At 37.7% G+C, this 22203-nt stretch overlaps 3 protein-coding genes across 5 annotated transcripts; all 3 read left to right on the forward strand.

Moving 5' to 3' along the window:
* The first annotated feature begins 749 nt into the window (after nucleotides 1-749).
* On the forward strand, nucleotides 750-7955 carry slc25a34 (solute carrier family 25 member 34). Its single transcript, XM_008409762.2, has 6 exons — nucleotides 750-952; nucleotides 1421-2217; nucleotides 4575-4640; nucleotides 5582-5734; nucleotides 6915-7049; nucleotides 7140-7955. Exons 2-6 carry the CDS (start codon nucleotides 1729-1731, stop codon nucleotides 7308-7310), a joined length of 1014 nt encoding a protein of 337 aa, XP_008407984.1. The 5' UTR covers nucleotides 750-952; nucleotides 1421-1728; the 3' UTR covers nucleotides 7311-7955.
* A 1145-nt stretch (nucleotides 7956-9100) lies between these two features.
* On the forward strand, nucleotides 9101-13375 carry LOC103465200 (transmembrane protein 82-like). Its single transcript, XM_008409825.2, has 6 exons — nucleotides 9101-9327; nucleotides 9408-9480; nucleotides 9553-9745; nucleotides 10706-11123; nucleotides 12927-13111; nucleotides 13190-13375. The coding sequence occupies exons 1-6, from the start codon at nucleotides 9240-9242 to the stop codon at nucleotides 13253-13255; spliced, it is 1023 nt and encodes a 340-aa protein (XP_008408047.1). The 5' UTR covers nucleotides 9101-9239; the 3' UTR covers nucleotides 13256-13375.
* Nucleotides 13376-14987: 1612 nt separating this feature from the next.
* On the forward strand, nucleotides 14988-21664 carry fblim1 (filamin binding LIM protein 1). 3 transcript variants are annotated; one of them, XM_008409761.2, is made up of 9 exons: nucleotides 14988-16010; nucleotides 16277-16548; nucleotides 16740-17091; nucleotides 18521-18606; nucleotides 19338-19431; nucleotides 19512-19681; nucleotides 20417-20595; nucleotides 21028-21148; nucleotides 21257-21664. In XM_008409761.2, the coding sequence occupies exons 3-9, from the start codon at nucleotides 16764-16766 to the stop codon at nucleotides 21365-21367; spliced, it is 1089 nt and encodes a 362-aa protein (XP_008407983.1). In that variant the 5' UTR covers nucleotides 14988-16010; nucleotides 16277-16548; nucleotides 16740-16763; the 3' UTR covers nucleotides 21368-21664. The 3 variants fall into 3 exon arrangements, with proteins under 3 accessions (XP_008407983.1, XP_008407981.1, XP_008407982.1); XM_008409759.2 differs by having other exon boundaries at nucleotides 14989-16010; nucleotides 18467-18606; XM_008409760.2 differs by having other exon boundaries at nucleotides 14989-16010; nucleotides 18470-18606.
* The last annotated feature ends 539 nt before the right edge of the window (nucleotides 21665-22203 follow it).

Below are 22203 nucleotides of genomic sequence, written 5' to 3' on the forward strand. Positions count from 1 at the left end.
CAACAAATACAATAACTTCATAATTTTCAAGAACAGTTTTTAATACTTGAGTATTGCTTTTATTTTTTAAAACTCCCAAATTCCACAGTATTACTACAACTCACATTATATGGGTGGACCTAAAACATAAAGTACAATGTTTGCAAAAAAGAAAAAACTATTCAAAACTAGAACAATAAAATGGTGGGGTCCCTCAAAAAATTGACGCCCTGGGCTTGTGCCCCTGAAAGCCATTTCTAAAGTCTGGCTGAGGCCCAATTGTTTTCAACTTGACCGTTTTAGTGACGAAAAGTCTGGACGTCTCTGGTCGCTGAGGGAAGTAGCGACATCTAGCGGCTGCTTTACATCCTACAGGAAGTATGGAAAAAGATGAGTCATCTGAATGCTTGAAGTTTACTTCAAGCATTCAGATCAAGTTTCATCACAAATGCTTTCAAGTTTGGAAAACATGTTTCAAAATTAGCTAAAGGAATCACACGTAAAAAGAAATCCACAAATAACTAGATTGGAATAGAAAGAAGTACGTGAAACGCAGTTAAATAAAACGAGTGTTTGTTTGTTTTGCTGGTGGGATTATCCAGATCCCACTGTTGAGTGCGGGTTTCTCCTGGTATTGACACTGACCGACTCTGCCCTGCTTTCTCCTCACCCACAGGCTAACCTTTTACCCAGAGAGCTCTGATAGGAGCAGCGCTGGGGCCGAGCGCCGCTCCGGCCTCTGATTGGTGCAGGCCTGGCCCAGCGGTGACGTGGCAGGCTGTGCCGGGCCGGGCCGGCATTGGCTGCGGAGTGGGGCAGAGGGAGGAGACTGTAACAATGAATGTGCTGAGGATACATGTTTACAATGAGACAAGGAAGAATGGAGCTGCAGGCTGAAGTCTGTGGGGCTCAGAGGAAAGTCAGCGCACACAGGAGATAAGTGGACCAGTGTGTTTTTATCTCCTTTCTGCAGGTAAATCTACTTCCGGTCAGTTTTACTGTTGTTGTAGATGTTTGAGCATAGAGTTAAGCAACTGTTTAGAAAGTCAAACAGAGGAAAGTGCTTTGATCTGAGCAGAAATCTTACCAAGCGTTCTAGTTTAAATATTTTGGTGCACTTGGAAGAGGACACTATATACTGCTAGAAACTTTTCATCAAGATGTAGAAGCTTGTTTGATGTACAGTAAATATCTCCTTAATATAGATAAATAATTACTAGTTCCACAGGCAGATATTTTCACTTACAGCAAGACATTTTCCCCATATTAAAGTTAAATAATTTTCCAGTGAAACTAATAGTTTTCTAGTGAAACAAGTTCATATATCTTGGTGAAAAGTTACTTGCAAGTCAGTTTGGTCTTGTTACCACAGTTTACCACAAATTAGGCCACAAATGCTCTGAATTTTGTGTTTTTTCAGTGTGAACTTTTGTCATTTCAGGAGGATTTTCCGTCATCCTCGATGTTTTTGGAAAAAGTGAAGCTTCGACCTTGGGCTTTTTGTGAACCAGCCAAAACTCAGATGTGAGAAGTGTTCACTTAATAATGAATGCCTGCGATTGGAGGTGGCGGCTCCTACATGTGCACTCCCAGACGAAGAAGTGAAGAAGGAGAGTGACGACAGAGAGGCCAGCAGAGTGGCGCAGTATCGTTCTGTAACTGGCACAAACATGCAAAGCAGACAATAATTCATCCCTGCAGCTGATAAACTGCACAGTTCCCTCCTCTTCCGCTGCACTGACAAACCGTATGAACCACTCAGGGATGACCGGCGCCCAGCTGCTGGAAATCTCCCCCAAAGAGTCAGCGTTCTCCCACAGGATGGCTTCTCCTGCCGTCCCCCGCAGCGTTTTGGGGCCCCCTCCGGCCGTCTGGCCCCCTCTGGACTTTGCACTGGGTGCCCTGGCCTGCTGTGCGGCCTGCGTGTTCACCAATCCGCTGGAGGTCGTGAAGACGCGTCTGCAGCTTCAAGGGGAGCTCCGCGCTCGGGGGTCCTACCAGATCCACTATAGGGGGGTCCTGCAGGCCCTCTGGGTGGTGGGCCGCACAGATGGGCTCCGGGGCCTCCAGAAAGGGCTCTCGGCGGGGCTCATCTACCAGGCCATGATGAACGGAGTGAGGTTGGGCTCTTACTCCTGCTGTGACTCTCTGGGCATCACCGCATTTCATGGAGGCAGCCTGCTGTCAGGGGCCGGGGCCGGGGCCCTGGGGGCCCTCATCGCCTCTCCTGCCTATCTGGTTAGTAGATCCAGGTTCAAAAACACTTTGTTGATCCTAAAGGGAAATTAAATGTTGTTGTCACTCATATTAATTCAAAATTCTTCAAAGATTTGTTGTAGATGGTGATGAGCAGGAAGGATCTCCTGTAGCAGTCTGTATTACAGCAAATTTGAAGAAGCCTCTGACTAAAGACACTTTTTCTAAGACACTGAAATTCATCCTGTAGAACGATTCAAACTGCTGTGCTTCTCTGCAGCCTTTTATGGGTCGACACAGTGAGGTTCTGCAGGGTTAAAACATTAAAAGAAAATCAGCCAACGTGAGAGAAAATGTAAAACAAGTGGATTGTTCTGGTTTTGTTTTATAACCTTTAATTTTTTATTTGGTCATCCTAATAAAAAGAGAGGGCTGTCACTTTGGGCCACATCAAGTTCATGAATGTCCTAAATGCTGGTTGTGTCAGAATGAATTTATAAATCCGATTAACAAACCACTGAAATATGAATTAATAGATTTTTCTGCATTCATTAAGTACTGATTAAAATTAAATAACATTGAACATCCAGGATTTTGGGATCGTTTTTGGGAATTTTTTGCAATCAAGATCACTGATTTAGTGATACTAATTTAGAAATATTTGCAGGAAATTTTGATATATTTGTGCTCATGTAGGACTTTAAATATGACTTTTTATTATTTATACGTAATTTAGCTAAAATTTTAAATACTTCAATAAATTTGGACCAGCAAATTTAATTAAATTATTTTTACTCTTTAACATCATACATTCAGATAATAATAATAATAAAAATAATAATATTTGCTATGTGTTTGAGAAATCATAGGCACTTATAAAAATGTTGATTCATTTTCAAATGATTTCTTGTATTTAATCAATACAATAGATATCAATTTGATGGATTATTTGTTGGGTAGTTGCAAGTTTCTTCTTGCTCTTTTTATGTTTCTCATGTGTAATAGGAAGTTAAAACTCATGTGTAAAGCAGACAGAATCAACACATTTATATATGTGTGTGGTAAAGAAAACCAAATTAGTTAATGAACAACTAACATTGCAGACGCAGCTGAAAAGGCAGAGAACTAAGAAAGACTTTAATACTTACAGCCTCCATAAATATGGACATTCATGGTAAAAACATGTGCAGAGCTTTATTTTCTAAACTTTTAGTTGCTTTAAATGTTTTTAATTATCACTGCGACTATAGACAGGGCCCGGTTCGGTTCACTAGATATTTTATTGCAGATATTTCCTCAGTTACGGAGACCAAAGTATGACATCATGTTTTGGTCCATTTCAAACCAGGAAAAATACAAACTTACTGTAGAAAACCACATTTCTGTTTGTGACCATTGTAATGTCAAAGCAGGACGTCACATTTGGACACCTTGGCGTGTAGAAACCTGCTACTTTTGAATCTAATTATAATAACAAATAATTACATTTTCTTACTTTTTTATCTTCAGCTGTGACACTGAAAATAAAACCCAGGAGCTGAAATCTGATCCTGTTGGCTTATATGATCTTCTCCGGCGTTGTGTTGCTTGTTTTTATATGTTGGGTTAGCTGCTGCAGAATCAGTAGAAATCCAGCTAAAGGTTTTGTGACGCTAGAAATCATTCTTTGAAAACTGGTTGTGCGGTTGAGGAATGACTCTGCATGAACCGGCTTGTTGCTACTTTTGTTTTTAACAGGCTTGACGCAATACACAGCGACTGTTCAGCTGCATATTTTAGCAAAAAATAAAGATTGAACACGACTTGTATTGGTGTTGGTCTCTCCTTTTGACCGAGGAAACCAAACCAAGAGTTGTCCGCTCAGGTCTCCTCAGATGTCTTTGTTCTATTTCCGTCCCAGCAGAGCAGCTCTGTCTGAATGTATTTGTTTGATGCGTCTTAAATTACATTTACTGCAAGGGAGAATTTAATATAACCCAACCTTTCCTCTTTCATCTGCTCTGTTTGTTTTATGAATATTTTCTCTGCTTCAGCTTCTACTTCATGCGTTCTGAGCCACCAAACATTTTTGCACCGTCATGGAAAGATGATACTGTTTGTGTCCAGCTCACTAAATTGTACATCTCTTCTTCTTCTTCTTCTGCCACAAAACACATGCAAGCCGCGGCCCCATCTGGGTCCTACTGTAAACAAACAAAGTGAGGAGTTTTGCAGTCTGTATTTTAGTGACTATTTTATTGTTTTGTGGCCTGCGGCTCATTTGTCTCTGTCAGATGTGTTTGTTTGGTTCCTGTAAAGGTGTGTGTTGTGTAACATACAGGCCTTTATTCTGTCTGCACTTCAGTGATCATCAGAGAAATAAAGGAGTTTAAGACTTTGCACTGCATTTTTCTCCACAGGTAAAGACTCACCTGCAAGCTCAGTCTGTGGATGCAATCGCTGTTGGTCACCAACATAACCATCTGGTAAGAAAAATATCAGAGCATTGTGTTTATAAATGTGTGTCATAAAAAACATTGTTAGGTTTTGATAGAGGTGCAAGTTTTGAACCTATCAGAACTAATTTTAAACTAATTTGAATAATAAACTGAACTTAAACTGAAATATATGCATGTATGGATTAAAATGATTTCATTTTAATGTAAAGGAAATAAACAATATATAAAAAAAAATCTAAGGAAGAAGTGCCAACAATTTATTCAGAAGTTAATATTAATATTAATATAATTATTCTTTTAAAAGACAGAAAATGTCACATCCAAAATTCAGAATAACCAGAAAATCTAACAATAAGTATAATTTATGTCCAGGAGTTTAAACAAATGGTTTTTTTTTCTTCTGTCCATTCAATAGCAAAGGAGCCGAAACTTAAAGATGCAAATTTTTGGCCAAACTGAAGGCCAAAGATTACTGACAACACTGTAAAAAAAAAAGTGCCAGAATTTTGTGTAAATATGGATTTTACAGTATAAATATGATCAAATGTGTAAAATTCTGGCAATCACAGCGGCCGGTATTTCAACGTAAATTAGAGACGTTTTTTAATTTTGTTGTTTTTTTGTTCTTTTTTTACAGTGTAGTGTTATTGTTGAATTTAATACTTTATTCTATGTATAATGAATCTGTAGTTTCTGAAATAAGTGACCAAAAATATTGAACTTTTTCATGACATCCAAATTAATTTTCATGTACTTGTAATTTAGCGTAAAACTCAAATACCTTAAAATCATTATTAGTCTGTTTTTATTTAAATCGCCTCTCTGGTTTCTCTAAATCATTCTGTGATTTTCAGTGAAGTTAAAACTAAAGAAAATTGTTTCAACGCTTAAATTAGAACGAAATAAAGACCAAATCTCTGTAAGTGTAGAGATTGATTTAAATACGATCATCTTTTCTTTTTCCTTAGGGTGTGTCTGATGCCTTTGTTACCATCTACAGAAGAGACGGTTTGACTGGGCTGTGGAGGGGGGTAAACGGGGCAGTTCCTCGGGTCATGGTGGGGTCAGCAGCTCAGCTGGCGACCTTCACCTCCGCCAAGGACTGGGTGTCGCATTCTCAGGTACATAAAGTAAATTACCTGACATTTCTGCCCACACATGTAAACGATTTAGTGAATTAATCAACTAAATTTGTATTTGATTAGTCGTTAATTGGCATATACAGGTTGAAAAAAGGCCAAAAAAGAAAATCATATTCTAAAAAATATTTACATACACTTTGCATTTAAGATATTAAAAAAACATTGTATATAAATATTTTCTATCCAGAACTTCTCAATTGGTTTCACCTGGTTCAAATTCTGTAAAAAATAATTCAAGAAATCTCTTATTAATCACCTTTTGTTATCCATTTATTAATTGGTTAATCCAAAAATAATAACGATCCGATCAACTGTGTATTGACGTTAAGCAGAAAGGCCTGGAATATTTTTTTTAGCTGCAGATTTATCCTTTGCTACAAATCAACTGATATATAAATATATAAATACATATGAATGCAACTCTGGAAATAAAATAAGAGACTACATAAGATAATCAGTTTCACTGTTTTTACTTTTTATAGGTTTATGTTTGAGTAAAATGAAATTTTCCATTTTATTCTATGAACAACTGACAGCATGCCTATGATGTTACAAGCAAAAATGTAATATTTATTTGCAGAAAATTAGAAAATGTCAAAATAACGAAAAAGATGCAGTGCTTTCTGACTTCAAATAATTAAAAAAAAACAAGTTTATTTAGAAACAACAACACTAATGTTTTAACTCAGTTCAGAAATCAATATTTGGTTGAAAAACCAGGAGGTTTTCAATGGGGTTCAGTGCGGTGGGCTCTTAATATTTGATTTTTAAAAAGTAATTATTTGTTTCTTTCCATCTTCTAATGTATTTCTAATATTATATAAAAAGGTTTAAATGCAAAATTTTCAGAATGTGAGAATTTTTTTCATCTGACTAATTGATTTAATAAAGATTTAATCCCTGTTGATTTTTTAGCTCGTGTTTTTATTCATCCAATTTTATTCTTTTACATTTATCTCAGCCGGATCTTCTTGTCTCTGTTTTATTAATCGTCATGCTGAAGTTTATTTGCAGGTGTTGGCCGTCATCACTACTTGTTGTAAATAAATTTCCCTTATTGGATCTAAACAAGCGAACTGATTGATTGAATTGATCGATATCGATAACTAAAGCAGACATCAGTTGCAGCCCTGTCACCAGTTTCCTCCTCTCGTTGCAGTGGTTTCGTGCCAACGCCTGGCTAACGGCGCTGATCGCTGCCTCCATCAGCGGCGTTGCCGTGGCGATCACCATGACTCCCTTCGACGTGATCAGCACGCGCCTCTACAACCAGCCAGTCGACGAGTTTCGCAAAGTGAGTTTGGACGTTCTCTGCCGAGATGTTTGTGTGTTTTTAGGGTGAAAGGTCAAAGGGGAACTCACCGGGTCGTGATCTGCTCCGCAGGGCCGCCTGTACCTCGGGTTCACCGACTGCCTGCTCAAAGTGTGCCAAGCCGAGGGCCTCCTGGGGCTGTACAAAGGCATGGGCCCCGTGTTCCTGCGGCTGGCCCCGCACACGGTGCTCAGCATGCTGTTCTGGGACCTGATGAGGCAACAAGCCGTCAAAGACAAATAGAGAGAAACTCTGAGCTGAAGCACTGGAGCCTCTGGGACGTGAGAGGGACTCCAAATTTCACCCAACACTTGACATTTCTGCTACTTTCTGACTGTTTTTAACCAACGAAGGCTGAATTCATTCATGAAGGGTCAATGGCTCTTCAGCTGCAAGGAGAGAAGCTCAGGATATTTGCACAAATGCTGATGATCAAACAGAGCTGGTAGCATAATGCCCATCATTTGTTCCTTTAAGTTTTCAAACTAGCATCTTTTATCATTAGCTGCACATCTGTTGTGGAAGACGATCAAACTCTATATAACACTTAATCAAGAGTTGAATGATGAGTATAAAGCCATTGATCATGTTTTACAAAGAATGGCTGCTTTGCTCACAGAGAAGGTTGAATGGAAGGAAAAAGTCTGGCTAAAACGCAAACTGTTTTTCATCACATGCACTCCTGTATTTTTCAGATTTTTATGCGTTTTCCTCTTGCCTTATTGATCATTGTTTGTTTATTCCTGAAAGAAAAAAGATCCTGCAAAGCAGAGAATCTAATTTCATTCGAGGATTTTTTTTTTAATTCAAGCTTTTTAACTCCAGGACCTGTAACTGTTGTAAGTAATCACAATAAACATATTGTTTTGTAAATATTACTAAAAATGATCTTGAGTTTTGTCTTTTGAATACACCTGTGAACAAAAACAGTTTCATTGTTATTGTTCCCTTCAGATGTAAGCAGTCTCTTTCTGGCTCTTTACTCTTCGCGTTTTGATCTCCAATCTTGAAAATTAATACGTAAAGTCTGCTAACACTGACTGCGCTGTCCAACTTGAGCCAAAAGGAGGCAAAAATAAACAACTAGAATAGATTAGAAATAGCCTTTAACGTTCAGGTGCAACAAGAGCAAAGTGTCAGGCAATCAAAACACAAAAAGATAAAAATATCGAATCAAAATTAACAGTAACATAACAATAACAAAACAACTGTGCAGTTAATGTAGATAACATTCTGATAAGGATAGGATCATTTAAAAATGTACAATGTCTGCATAATTATCTGTGTATAAAAACAAAAAACATTTAGAAGAAGCGAAATGAACTGAACATCAAAGATGTGCTAATTTCAGTCTATATGTTTAAGACTATTTAAGATTATTACGGCTGAATAAACTGATTTGAACTCAGAGGATTACGGTAAATATATTTTTGTCTAAATCAGGTGTCCCTTTCCTCCTGCCTTAAGTTTAATAATTTACCTCTAAGAATTTAAATATAGTTATTGTGGTTGTGACGAGGTGCTTTGTTTTAGTTAAATAGATATGAATACTTTAAACTTGGATAAGAAATGGTGAGAATGCTCTAAAAAGTTCAGAAAGTTCAGGGTAATATCAACAATGAAACAAGATTATTTCTGGGATAAATTTTGAATTATGAAATTAGTTTTTACCTGGTAGACATAATAAAACAGCAGAGAATAATAGTTATCCCCAGTAAAATGTCCCTTAAGTGGAAATACATGAGAAGTTGCTGCTAAAAATAAATCAGGAAACTGATTGAAGGAAAACTTACCTGACAGCATTAAAAGATTTTTATTAGACATAATAATCATACATTTTAATTTAAACGTCTTAAATATTAAAGAATTTGTACAAATACACATTTCTTGATTTTATTATTTAATAAAATAATAAAATCAGACGTAAAACTCAGACCCATTGTTCAGTCACATCTCGTGAAGAGCGTTTATTTACTTAAAACAATCTTATCTTTTCAGGGGACTTTCAACCTTTTCCATTGAAATTTTTTAGAGGAGTCAAGATGTTTGACCTTTGACCGGCCAGAAGCTCGGCTCCTCAGCAGGAGAAACTCAATCAGAGAAACGTTCCGCTGCAGAGCGTTCAGACGGCATGAGTGGAAAATCCTGAGTTTTAGAGTAATCAGGAGAAACATGAACATCTTTTCCCCGTTCGTTTGGATCCTGGACATTTTTCAATGGACTCCTTTCGATTCAAATCCAGTTGATTGTTTTTTTAAAGGTGAATCTTTGACGATTTCATCTTTACATGTTTTACTCTGATGTGTTTTTCCTGTTTTTCATGCGATGTTTGTACTGTAGGACTTGTAGGAGCCTGTGGAGTTTCAGTCCTCTGTAATCTGATGAGAGTTTACAATTTCATTCAAGCGTGCAGGTGAGTTTATTAAAGAAACAAGGAAAACATTTAAAGTTTCGTTTAGTTATTTTGAATTTCCTGTGCACTCAGTGATCCTGACACCCAAAGCGGAGACAGATGGACGTCGTCTTCCTTCAGAAATCCTCTGAGGAGGACATGGAGAGCGGCGGTCCAGTTCTGGTTTCTGACCGGCGTCCTCTCTCTGGTGGGCTGCAGGGTTTCCTCTCTCATCGTGCTGGAGTTTTCCCTCAGAGCCGTTTCTGCATTGACCTCCACCGGACAGGTGAGTTCACAAAAAGCGCAAACTAGAAAACTGTGATACAATTCAGACGACATGGAGTGAGGAGCTAGGAGGGAAAATTACCCCTTAAAAGTTTAATTTAACTTTCACCAAAGCTCAGACTCAACCCAGTAGATTACTACAGTATGAATATACTATGAGAATACACATTGTACCTGTAAAACTGAATAAATTTAATCCTAATTCTCTACATTTGTGTACAAAGTGCATGAAGGAAAATTGAACATTATTACACCGATTATGGAAATGCAATAAAATTATGGCTTTTTGAGAGGAACCTAGAAAAATAACAGCGAAAATTATTTCAAAAGGCATTTTAATTGATCCTGCTCTATTTATCTCGTGACTACATCCCAGCAGTCATAAATATAGACTGCATTCAGATAAATCTATTGCACTGTTTTGGAAAAGAAGAGATTAGACATTTCCCCCTGGAAAGTTGGTAGCATAACAAACACACAGATAAATTTGAGGAGGTTTGGATTTAATTTCATTTATTTATCAAAGAGGCAAATCTTGTAGGTGAGGAAAATTAAATACAAGATTGGTGTGACCCTGATAAATAAGATTAAATAAAATAGTTGCTGAGAGAGACACAGAGAGATAACTAGACAAGAAATGAACATAATGGACAAGAATCACTAGAAAAACCAAAGAAAAGCAGAAACATGTCTGATTTAATCAAGGGAAAGGAACTAAGGAACACAGAAATGAACAAAACCTGTTATAACCCCAGATAATAACAGGACCTGGCAAGATAACAAAACATCAACATTTACATTTAATCAGAAAAGTTTTTAAAGCACCAAAAATAACAAATGAGTGGTTCCTATTAAAAAATTCAAAGAAATCAATGTTTTTAAAATTAAAGCATTTTCCATGCTGTTTTTGGTTTGCCTCACATCCGGACTCGTTTCCTGTCATGTTTCTGTCTGAATCCAGGACCACGGGTCCAGAGGTCCGGAGCTGCTCCTGATCCAGAGCCAGTTCTCTCTGGGCTGCGGCCTCACCTGCACGCTGGCCTTCATCCACCAGGGGGCGCTGCACAGCTCCTTCGGCTTGCTCCTGGCCGCTGCGCTCAGCTGGACATTTGCGAGCTACAGCGGCGGTCTGTGGCGCCATGTGGCCACGCTGTTCCCGCTGCACAGGACCGATGGTTACTGTGGGAAGTGCATCAACCTCCTAACCTCTGGACACACCATGCTGGCCTCGCTGCAAAGAGTGGTTATCTTGGCCTTCGCTACAGCAGCTGTGGCTTCCACCGCCACGGTTTACGAGCACTTCTTATCCCAGAAGGGTGCGATGAAGTTCTGGACTCCACTCACTCTCTGCTACACCATGTTGGTGGCCTACATCCAAGGTGAAGATGCTCGGAGCAGCTGATTAAAGCGATGATTTTTTTAAAAATCATCTGCGATCTGCAGCCACATGCTGCTCCTCACATTGTCTCTCAATAATCTTAGCCAAAATAGTGTAGAACTGAGTACTGTTTTTAAATATAAAGATGACTAAAAAGGGTAGGTTTTGCCATTATTTAAAGTGTTTTCATCCAAAATCTGCATAAAATTTCCACAGCAGAATAATACAGATAATAGAAACTTACCGGTCAAGGAAATTAATATATTCTCATGTTTTCTTCCTTCTAAAAATTAGTATTTGGAATAACATTTTGGTTAAATACAAAATAAACATTTAGTAATTTTTGATAAGTATTTTTAAACGTTCATGTAGGTTTTTCTGCTTTAAATTGGTTGGTTTGATGGGAGTGAAAGCCAATAAGGCTCTATCAAAAATTTTGTTCGTCCCTGTTTGTACAATGGAAGAAAAGCTTAAAAAAAGTAATTAAAAACAAAACATAACCAAATTGACAGACTCTGAAACTATAAGAATGCAAAACGTGAAAAAAGCTCAGAAAAGTTGCAATTATTAAAATGAGAAAACAACCTATACAAGTACAAAAAAGTAAAATAACTAAATTAGTTATTGCAAACCAGTGGAAACATATTGTCAATTCATTTCATCAATTGAAATGAACAAATGTTCATTTCAATTGATGAACATTTGTGGAGAAAAATTAAATGTACAATTATTTAAGTATATTCAAATAGGATTCACTGAAAGTCCAACGGTAACAACTGGAAGTTTTAGTCAAAATAAAGTATGAAAGATATTTTATAGTCAAGCCGTTTTAGATGAAAAGCCTTAACTGTGGAAATGGAGAAACTGTGGAAATGGAGAAAAGTAAACAATAAAAATACCCCCTTAAATTTAAAAGAAATGGGCCTAAGCACAGCACAGCTTATGAAAATGGGTTACTAACACTAGTCGGTAGCTAAATATTCTTTAGCTTCATGTATGAAATGCATGCTCAATGTATGCTAAAGGAATGCTAACAGCTAAAACTGTTGGCTAACAGTTATGAAAATTTAAGAAAAACTTTTAAATGTGGACATTGTTTGGGCTGGTGAAGCTAACAAATTGACCAACAATTAGCTTACAAAACACTAAAACAGAAACCAAACTACAGTTAAAGAAGTGGGATTTGTTTCGTACTGTTTTATGACACGAATACTGAGCTTTTTCGCTAAATAAAAAAAAGGTGAATATAAAACCGTTAGGATGTTAACTAAAGCTGTTGGCTGGCAGTACAGTTTTAAGTTTTACTTCTTTAAAGTTTTTTTTTTTTTTTTTACTTATGGTCAAAAAAAAAAATAACAATATGGAAAACATCGGTTGAAGATTAGCTGATGGCCTTGAGTGTTTGTTTTAAACATTTACAGAAAACATCTGATTAGAAAAAGCTACGTATGAAGTCAATATCCACAGGGTAACTAAAAATAGCAAAAATAACACATTTGAACCACTTTTCAATCAATAAATCAATCAAGTTTATTTGTATGGCAATCCGGTTCAAGGTGCTTTGCATAATAAAAATACAAAATTACAAAGTCATGAATGTTTGTTCAGCAACTGAACAAACATTACACTTTGATAAAAAAAAACTATATACATCAAATATGTTGGTCAGTTTTTAATTAATTAAATCTGTGTTTTTAGTCTTGATTTAAAGGAACTCAGTGTTTTGGCTGTTTGGCAGTTTTCTGGACATTGTTCCAGATTTGTGGTGCATAGAAGCTGAATGGGTTTTTCTTTCAACGTACAGAAGAACAACATCGGCTGAGCATCACAGAGGCCCTGCTGCGCACCGTGGTGCTGCGACTGGGAGGCCTGCTGGTTCTCATGCTGGCAGTGGGAAACTGGACCGACGTTCTCCACATCCTCGTCGCTTTTCTGGGAGAAGGAGTCTGTCTGCTGCCTTCTGAGGATCTGCTGCAGGCTGCGTTAGAGGTCCTTCCTGTCTTTTATTGCTAAATGGCTCCATTATGAGGAACTTAACAATGGCTGATCAAACTTGTTTGTTTTTAGGAAGAACGAGAACGCAACCAGGACAAACAGAGGACCTGCCTCAGATCAAGGATGAGAATACAGTAGAAGATGGTTAGCAAACACACCATCGTGAGTCAGAGGAACGGCCTGAATGTTTCCAGAAAGGTTCTGAATTTAGCTTTGAATTGGTGAGAGGTATTTGAAATAAAGCTTGGACAAGAATGAGATAGTTTTGAGTATGTAGTTGGTAGCCAAAAGGAAATATTTCTGTTTCCTTTCAAGCTGAAAGAAAGATTCAAAATCTCTTATTTGTTATGTTTTAGTCAAACTTCTTACGGAGATGCAAAAACTTATAAAATACTAAAAACGTTCTGGATACATGAACCATTGAAGCTCAGCCTGTATTAATACCTTACAGAAAAATGTCAATGTTTCAATGATGCCCAGGTTTATTTTAGTAGAAGTCGTAACTTTTTTTTTTACACGATTCACCTTAGAATATTTCTGCAGAAAAAGGACATTTTTAAGCGTAGCGTCAGTGAAGCCTCGCTCTACCTCGCTCTACCTCGCTCTACCTCGCTCTACCTCCATGGTTCCCTCCCACATGTTATCAGCTGTTTCTCCACTAAATGAACTCACAGGAAAACCGTTTTAATCTCATTTCTTAACCCAGCATCTTGCAGGTCCAGATGCTCTCATGAGAAACTTTCTCATAAAATAGCAATTTCAAAGTTTTTCAGCAGTAAAATAATATGGGACAAAGGACTGTTCTGTCTTTCCAGGAGCAGCGGCTATTGCTCTGAATTATGCTACTGTACATTCAGTCAGTCAATTAATCTGTCATCATCGATCTGAGGCGAATTCCTCACCAGGGAACAATCATTATCATACGTACAAACAGATGTGGGATTCCTTTTATAACTATGATTTATTTTCACTCAGAGATGAGAATCATTAAGAAAATCACAATGAGCAACTAATGCAGTCTAAGGCTGCAGGTCATGATTATCGTAGCAATCAGTTAATCAGGTTTAAAAAAAACTTCACATTACTTAAAATCATTTTTGTATAAAGCTATAAATACAAGAAGAGAACCAGGTGAAGTTAAAGCTAGGTCACTTTGTGTAGGAGATATTTACAGACAGGTATATTTTTTACTTAAATGCAAATGTATGTAATTTTTTTTAACCTTTTTTTGGTTTAATTGCTGCTCTGAGAATGTTGTTCTTTCAGAAATTGTTTTTTTTTAAAGTCTGTATACTCCAGTTAATGATTAATCAATGATTAAATTATTTGTCAATAATCAATTCAGCAAAGTATACAACTGTATGTTTCTTCTGAAAAGAAATATGTATAAGTAGCAATGAGGAGAAAATATAAAGAGTGATAATAATAATAAAGTGCGGCACCATTTTCACTGGGTAGTGGCAGCTTCATGCTGCGTGGATCCTTCAGCAGGAACAGGCTGCAGAAGACTGGAGACTGGAGCAGAGGTTCATCTTTTACCAGGTCGGTGACCCTACCACGTATCCATAGCTACCACAGAAGAAAAAAACATGGCCTAGTCAAAGTCCACACCAAAATCCAACTGAGAATTTAGAGGCACAACTTTAAAATTGATCTACCAGTTTGAAATTTCAGTTTTATTTCTGTTTGGTAAGTTTTGTACCAATCGCATTTGTTTTAAATAAATAAACTGAACGGACTTTAGAAAATGTTTTTTCAAGAAAAGAAACCGTTTAAAGAGTCGCAGACGAGCAACAGATTTGTTTAGAGGGAAATGTTTCCAGTAGATTTTACTCTACAAATCCTTTGCTTGTCTTTTTTTTTTTAGGATTTTAGAAATAGAAATATCCTTTATTTCTGTGCAACAGCAGCAAAGTGATAGAAAGTCACACAAAGATAGAATATAAAATATAGAATAAATACTGTGTAGTTATGGAAAAACAGTGTGCAACGGAGTTGGTTGATTAAAAAAATGTGCATGTCTCTGTCAGACTGTTTACAATTAGTGAGAATAATTTCATAATTACATCATTTTGCTTCCAACAAATAAAGTCCTAGATCCTCTTTTACTGTTTCCTGTGACTCTTGTGTTAGTTTTTCTCCCTTTTGTTCATCTGCGTCTTTCCTGGGTGTTGAGTGAACAAAAAGCGGCGAAAAGCTGCTCTGCGCTGCCGGCAGGTCAGAAATGAAAAGTCAGGGCGCAGAAGGAGGTTCACGGGGTTTAACGAGGATTTGGGCTGTAAGGGGGCGGAGCCTGCGGGTCCCGGGATTGTATCATCCGTGGGCATGCTCCCTCCTGCAGCCGTGACATCACCGCAGCATTCCTTTCCACAGAGCTGGAACAACAGAGACCCCCATCACTCTCCTCATCGCCATCTCCTGTTAACCCTCTCTGCACGCCCCCAAATCTGCTCGACTTCCAACATCCCTTTTTTAGCTTTGAGGGAGCGGAGTGGACGTCACAGACCTCTGGAAGCAGCCATAATATTTGCTGATCAGCAGCCCTGATATGACCGATCCAGTCCGGCGTTTTGGTTGCTCCACACTTCTTTGCCTCTACTAATATGCCACAAAGCGCTGATAACCAGGAAAAGTTTAAGTCCACTGCTTACAGCTATCAAATGGTGTGTCCCAAATTGGAGCTCTGCAGGGGCCAAAGCCTGCTAATGCCACAAGATACTGATAGTGAGTCAAGACCAAAAGTGATATAATGTGGGGGAAGGGAAGAAGGAAAGAGGGGGAAGAAAAAAAAAAAGGAGGCAGACCCAATGAGGGAGGTAGTGAAAATAAGGTTAAGAGGACAATAAGGCAGAGCTGTAAAGGAGAAACGAAACAGAGGTGCAGAGCTGCTCAGGTACGGTCCAATCCGGATAGATAACAAAATGGGAGTTGGGTGAGTGTGTCTGCTTGTCCACGTCAGGCTGAAAAACCCTTTATGACACTGTAAAAACAGTGCTGTTGGTACAACTGCACGTTGCACAACTCTGTGTGAGCGTACATGCATCTGAGTGAGTGTATGACTGTTACAGTGTTAGCCAAGTTTTCATAGTGGATGAATGTGTCATGATTTTTTTCTTCTCTCTCTCTCTCTCTTTTTTTTTTTTTACTGCACTTTGCCAGAGATTAGCTGTTCACTTTTTATGGTCAGGAGGGAGGTTGAATTGTCATTCAGCCAGAGAAAGGAGGAGGGGTCGGCAGACGGCAGAGCTGGGGAGGGGAGGGAGATAGAGGAGGAAAAAGGAGTGGCTTTCTGCAGATAGGCGCCCCTCTCCACCGGAGTAAAGTCTTCTCTCACAGGCAGCTCATGGGAGTGGAAATAAAACAGAAACTCTGATATCCAGACCAAAGAAGAAGAAGATAAAGACTTGACTTCACGCCTCCTTTTGTACCAGGTAAGCTGGAGCCAGATGATTTAGATTCCTTCCTCTGAACCATTCATTGTGTCTGATAAAAGCTGAAGGTGTGTGATTATTTCTCTCAGGAGGAAAGTGAACAGCCTCTTACTGCTGACTGAGGGCGTTAACGTCTCTCTCTCTCTCTCTCTCTCTTGGTAATGACCTCTGGTCTGTGCTGCATTATTCAGGCTGTATGAGGGTTTCACTCAACCATGGCATCAGCAGCTCCCCAGAAAAGGATGGTGTCCTCAGTCTTCATCACGCTGTCGTCCCCCCACCGAGCCACCGTGACACAACAGCAGCAGCAGCAGCAGCCGGCCCTCCGCACCCACGGCGGCCCGGACAGGCAGCACAACACTGCAGGTGATGACCTCTCCTCCCTCAGGCGGAGAGCAGAGGAGATGTCGCCCACCAACACCGGCAGAAACTGGATCGGTGCGGGGCCCCGGGCCAAAGCATCCGGCCCTCAGAGTCAACCCCGACCTGCCCCAACAGGAGCCACCAAAGCCGAGGTGCAGGAGAAGAGCAGGAGCTCTTCAGGTATTCGTGACCGAGCTTGTTTTAAAGTGTTTGTTCCTTGTTTTGGGCCTTTATTGTATACCAGTGTTTCACACAGAAAGCTGCTTTGTAGTTGCAGAGATTTCTAATCCAAACCTCCTCTGGGGTTCTCCACAGAAAAGAGCTAAAGTTGGGAAACATGTCAGACATTAATCAGAGCAGGGCTGTCCAAGCTTTCAGTCAAAGTGTGCCAAAATCTTCAAAAGTACAAGAAAAACAACAAAACTGTAATCTACACTGCAAAAACGCAAATATTACCAAATATTTCTGGTCTAGTTTCAATCGCAAATATTTTTGCACACTTGAAAAAAGACAAACTAACTTAAAGGTAACTTTTCTGCAGATATAGCAGTTTGTTTTAAGTATATAATTCTTAAATATTGATGACTTATAACAAGACATTTTTACTTGGTCTTAAATTAAATAATCAGCCAGTGAAGTTGGTACAGTTTTATCAAAATTAAGCAACTATTCACTTAAAACAAGCTGAAACGTTACTTTTAAGTTAGTTTTGTCTTATTTCTAGTCTACTAAGATATTTGCTAAATAAACTCAACCAAAAATATTTGGTAAGATTTTGTGTTTTGCAGTGAAACAAATAAACTAGACTTATTTTCTTTTAAGAAAATGAATGGGATGTTATTTATCACAGATCCATCACTTTATTTGACATTTGCTTTTCAAATTCTTTTAAGCTCTGTTGAATAAATGTATTCTGTTATGAAACTAAATTTAGCCGAGATTTATAAATTAATTAAAATCTAATTTGGATGCAGCAAAGTCGGCTTTTCATTAAAAGTCCCTAGATAGACGTGGTTCTACTTAATTTTTTTATTTATGCAATTCTGAGTTTGAGGAAGTCTCTATGCTCAAAAATCAAACTTCAAAATTTAAGACTTAAAATTGTATTAGTATTATTTTGTTTCCACATAAAAAACAAAAAACAAAATTGTGCTCTAAAGGCAAAGACATAAATAAAAGAACAACATCAACAAAGATATGGCGAATATTTAAAATCTACAAATGTAAAAAAAAAAAAAAAGAGCAAATAGTTACAAAATATTTTTGGTTGGTTTTATTGATAACACTTTAATTGAAGTGTCATGTTTATAACAACCTGTCCTAAACATTAAGAAGTCTTCATGAATGTTTATGAATGTTGTCATGAAGTGTCATTCAGTAAATAATGACATTTTTGATACAAAGTTGTATTAAAAGTCCATCAAAAGTGTTATTATTTACCGAGTGACACTTCATTCATAAACATTTGTGAAGATCCTTCATGTCATGTCAATCCCTTTTAAATAAAACCATTTCATCCATAAAGTAAATCTGAATCTGTTGATTTCACTCCCAGCAGAGTTTTTCCCTCCTCCTCCTCCTGACATTCTACCTTCATCGTTCTCTGAAGATGCAGCTCTTCCTCCTCCTCCTCTGTCCCTGACGTCTCCCCTCCATCCACAGAGTCCTGACCAGCACCCAGTTTCCAACAAAGAGGTATCACATCCCATTAAAACCTTGATTTTCACATCATAATTCACCGTTTTAGTACCTATGTTTCTTTTAAGAATACATTAAACGACTCACAAAGTCTGAGAAACTCATGTCTTGTGGAAACAGCAAACTGAGAAGAAAATGAGAAGTGAATTAAATTCCTCACTTCAAAACATTTTCTCCTATTATTGTCTGGACTAAATAAAATGTAACAAAAGATGAGGAAAAGGGAAGGGATCGCAGCAGAAGATCCATTGTTTTACTGGCCAGTGTGTTTTTCTTTGAAAGTCTTCCTGCAATTTTCTTCATTGTCCAGATTTTTCCTGCACATTTTCAGATGCACGGTATTTACAGTGACGTCGTCCGAAGCTGTGGAGAATTTTACACAATTTATAGATTTAGAACAACGGAAGAATTTATAGTTTGTTGACATTTATGTGTTGTCACCTTCCTAAAATAATGGCTTACGTAATGTTTTTATTTTGCCAGAAGTGATTTAAAAATAAATAAATTAATTAATTAATAAATCACCACTCTTTCTTTCCAAAAGATGTTTCAGGTTATAAAAAAAAAATCACTTTTGGCAAAAAATGACTTGGAACATAATTTGACAATTTAGAGGAAAATCAAAATACTGGGCCCAGACAGATATTTGAGTCTCTGTTGTTAATAAATTGTGTTTTTCAATTGTTGTTTTCAGTCTCAGTTTTCTTTCGCGTTAATTCCATTTTCAGGTAAAAGTATTTTCACCAACCAGAGGCTCGAAACACGATGAAGAAACTAACGGGATTCACAGAAACAGCCAGGACATGACCACAGAGAGCAAAGGTGGCAAGATTTCTATTTACACTTTCAGTTCAACACGAATCATCATCTGATCTTAACGTTTAACATTTGCAACTGTGCAGATTTGTGTGGCTTCTGTCGGAAACCCATGGCTCTTTCTGAACCGGCGATAGAAGCCCTGAACAGGATTTACCATGAGGGCTGCTTCCAGTGCAGATCCTGCCACGTTCCCCTGGCTGGGAAGCAGTACTACAACAAGGCGGGAATCCCTCTGTGTGAAGGCTGCTATCAGGTGGGTCATTGCTCATTTACCTCTAAGAAAATAGATCGAGGTTAATTAGGTGTGGGGGGTGAAAGAATCCATTTCTACTCTGCAAAAACACAAAATCTTACCAAGAATTTTTGGTCTAGTTTCTGGGCAAATTTGTGGCTTACAAGTAACTTTTCAGAGAGATTTTGGAGCCTGGTTCAAGTCAGTGATGTCGTATTTTAACGTGGGAAAAATGTCTTGTTATTAGTGAGATAATCTGCCAGTGGAAGTAGTATATATTTTTAATCCATATAAAAAAAAAATCACAACAGCAACAACAGGAGTCGATGACGTTTCAATTCCAACACTTTTTCAAGCAGATGCTGTATTTTACACACTCTGAAATGAAATCTTTATTTCTGAAAAAGCTCTCGAGGTCTAAATAAAACCTTGAAAGACATTTATTACATTTTGGAGAACTATTGATCCAAATTTTAAAAATTCAAAAGAAAATTTCTTCCCCTAGTATGAGTTTAATAAGCTAAAGAAAACCTTTGTATGCAACTATACATAGGATAGAGAGTTGCACTTTTCTGTTTAAAAACTTCACCTTGATTTCTCCATCTTTGCTATTTGCATTATTAACTATAATGCAAGTTATAGTTAACGTGCATTTAATTATAACTTATCAGGTTATTAATAGACCTAATAAGTCTGTTATGAAGACTTATTAGGTCTTCATAATTAGTCAGTGCTGCATCTTTTCCTGTGTTTCAGGCCAGTTTGGAGCTGTGCTGGACGTGTGGGGAGATTATCACCGACCAGATAATCCGTGCCATAGAGCGAACGTACCATCCCTCCTGTTTCACCTGCACAACATGCAACCAGCAAATCGGAGCACAAGCTTTTGCTCAGGGGGAGGTTGGTGAAGTTTACTGTCTGCAGGACTACTACAGGTAAAAAAAAAAAAGAAAACAATTATGTCAAGTGCTATTAGCAACAAGAATGTGTTGCAGGCCCTGTAGCATTTTGTTTAAAATGCTTGTAAAAGTTTTTTAAAGGTTGTGAAAGCTGGAAGAGACAAACCCAAACGTCTGCCAAGGTGTTCACATAATGTATTGAATCAGGAGGAGTGAAGACTTGAAACATGTTCAAAAACTTTTCACCTTCAATCTGACCTTCAGCTTAATTATCATGAGGGAGAAAATCGGAAGTTTTATTTTCTATTTCCAGCTCAGAAGGTGTGAAAAGAAACGCATGCAAGTTCTGAAAAACGATCACAATCATGCATTACTTTGTGATGGATGTTTTAACTTACTACCATTTAATTATTTCAGTGTATAAAATGTGACGTTTTCTCTCATTTTTGTGTTCCAATTTAAAACCAGGAAATATGCTCCGATGTGTAGCGCCTGTGACCAGCTCATCATTCCTAAAGAAGATGGTACTGATAGCTACACTGTTGAGTGTCTGGGGCGCTCCTACCATGAGAACTGCTACAGATGTGAGGTGAGTATTTACTCTACAGATAGTGTCCTGAATGGACTTACTGACAAACATGTAAATGCGCAGATGCACGTTATTCTGCAGCCGGCATGTCTTTCTTCTCCTCTGCAGGACTGTGGCATCCAGCTCTCCCCTGAGCCAAACGAGCACGGCTGCTATCCTTTTGAAGGGAAAATGTTATGCAAAGCCTGCCATGTCAGCCTGATTTCCGGGCAGCAGTAACATCACCTGGGCTCGCTGCAAGCAAGAGAAAACTGAGTGTTCAGCCCAACGATTCACATGTGCCTTTGCAGGAAAGCATACGTCACAGTGCTTTCTTTGATATCGCATTTAATTACTTTCCAATATGTCAGGCGTTCTGAGAAATACAAATCAACTTTTCTTTTATACTTGATCATTTTGCACTTGAGATAAAAATGCGTTGAACATATTTATGCAACTGGCTTTGCAAAAACTATGTGTAACAAATTAGTAGAATCTGGATCATATTGCTTTTACTTAGCTTTGTACAAAAAAAAATCAAAATATTTTAAGCTTTTATAGAAAATCTAAAGTAACATAATATATAGCCTGTTAAATCAGGTTCTAAGATACATACATTAATTGGAAATGTTGCACACTCCGTATGTAAGTGTATTTAGTTCATAGTCATATAACAGGTTAAGACAAAGCACAGATCAGAACAGCAGATAAAGAGAAAGGAAGATTGCTAAATAAACAGGTCAGAGCCTGCATTATTCATCCTGATTTGTGAAATCTATTTTAGCTTTTTTAATAAACTGGTTTTATTTTTACAGTCTATATCTCAAAATGGCTTCTGGAATTACAAATCTTTTGAAATATGTAAAAATAATAATAATAATAATAATAAAATCTTTTTCTAAGAAAAACTGTTTTTCTGTTTTGATTTTTTTTTAAACTTCTCCATTATGCTATTTTCACAAATGTATGATTTTTGTTAGGTTTTATTTAAGCCTTTAAATATGGACAGACTGGCCAACTTCAATAGCTGATTTTTATATTGCTGTTCTGGCCGATAATCAGTTTTTAAAGATGTT

Source organism: Poecilia reticulata, linkage group LG5, assembly GCF_000633615.1.
Source record: "Poecilia reticulata strain Guanapo linkage group LG5, Guppy_female_1.0+MT, whole genome shotgun sequence".
Lineage (NCBI taxonomy): Eukaryota > Metazoa > Chordata > Actinopteri > Cyprinodontiformes > Poeciliidae > Poecilia > Poecilia reticulata.

Bases quoted from the DNA above. Each gene is read 5' to 3' on its own strand.
- fblim1 (XM_008409759.2), top strand. From the start codon at position 16,764: ATGGCATCAGCAGCTCCCCAGAAAAGGATGGTGTCCTCAGTCTTCATC. The intron at 19,432-19,511 runs GTGGCAAGATTT...GCAACTGTGCAG, and splicing joins CATGACCACAGAGAGCAAAG to ATTTGTGTGGCTTCTGTCGG. The intron at 20,596-21,027 runs GTAAAAAAAAAA...ATTTAAAACCAG, and splicing joins TGTCTGCAGGACTACTACAG to GAAATATGCTCCGATGTGTA.
- slc25a34 (XM_008409762.2), top strand. From the start codon at position 1,729: ATGAACCACTCAGGGATGACCGGCGCCCAGCTGCTGGAAATCTCCCCC. The intron at 4,641-5,581 runs GTAAGAAAAATA...CTTTTTCCTTAG, and splicing joins GTCACCAACATAACCATCTG to GGTGTGTCTGATGCCTTTGT. The intron at 5,735-6,914 runs GTACATAAAGTA...CTCTCGTTGCAG, and splicing joins ACTGGGTGTCGCATTCTCAG to TGGTTTCGTGCCAACGCCTG.
- LOC103465200 (XM_008409825.2), top strand. From the start codon at position 9,240: ATGAACATCTTTTCCCCGTTCGTTTGGATCCTGGACATTTTTCAATGG. The intron at 9,746-10,705 runs GTGAGTTCACAA...GTCTGAATCCAG, and splicing joins CATTGACCTCCACCGGACAG to GACCACGGGTCCAGAGGTCC. The intron at 11,124-12,926 runs GTGAAGATGCTC...TTCAACGTACAG, and splicing joins GTTGGTGGCCTACATCCAAG to AAGAACAACATCGGCTGAGC.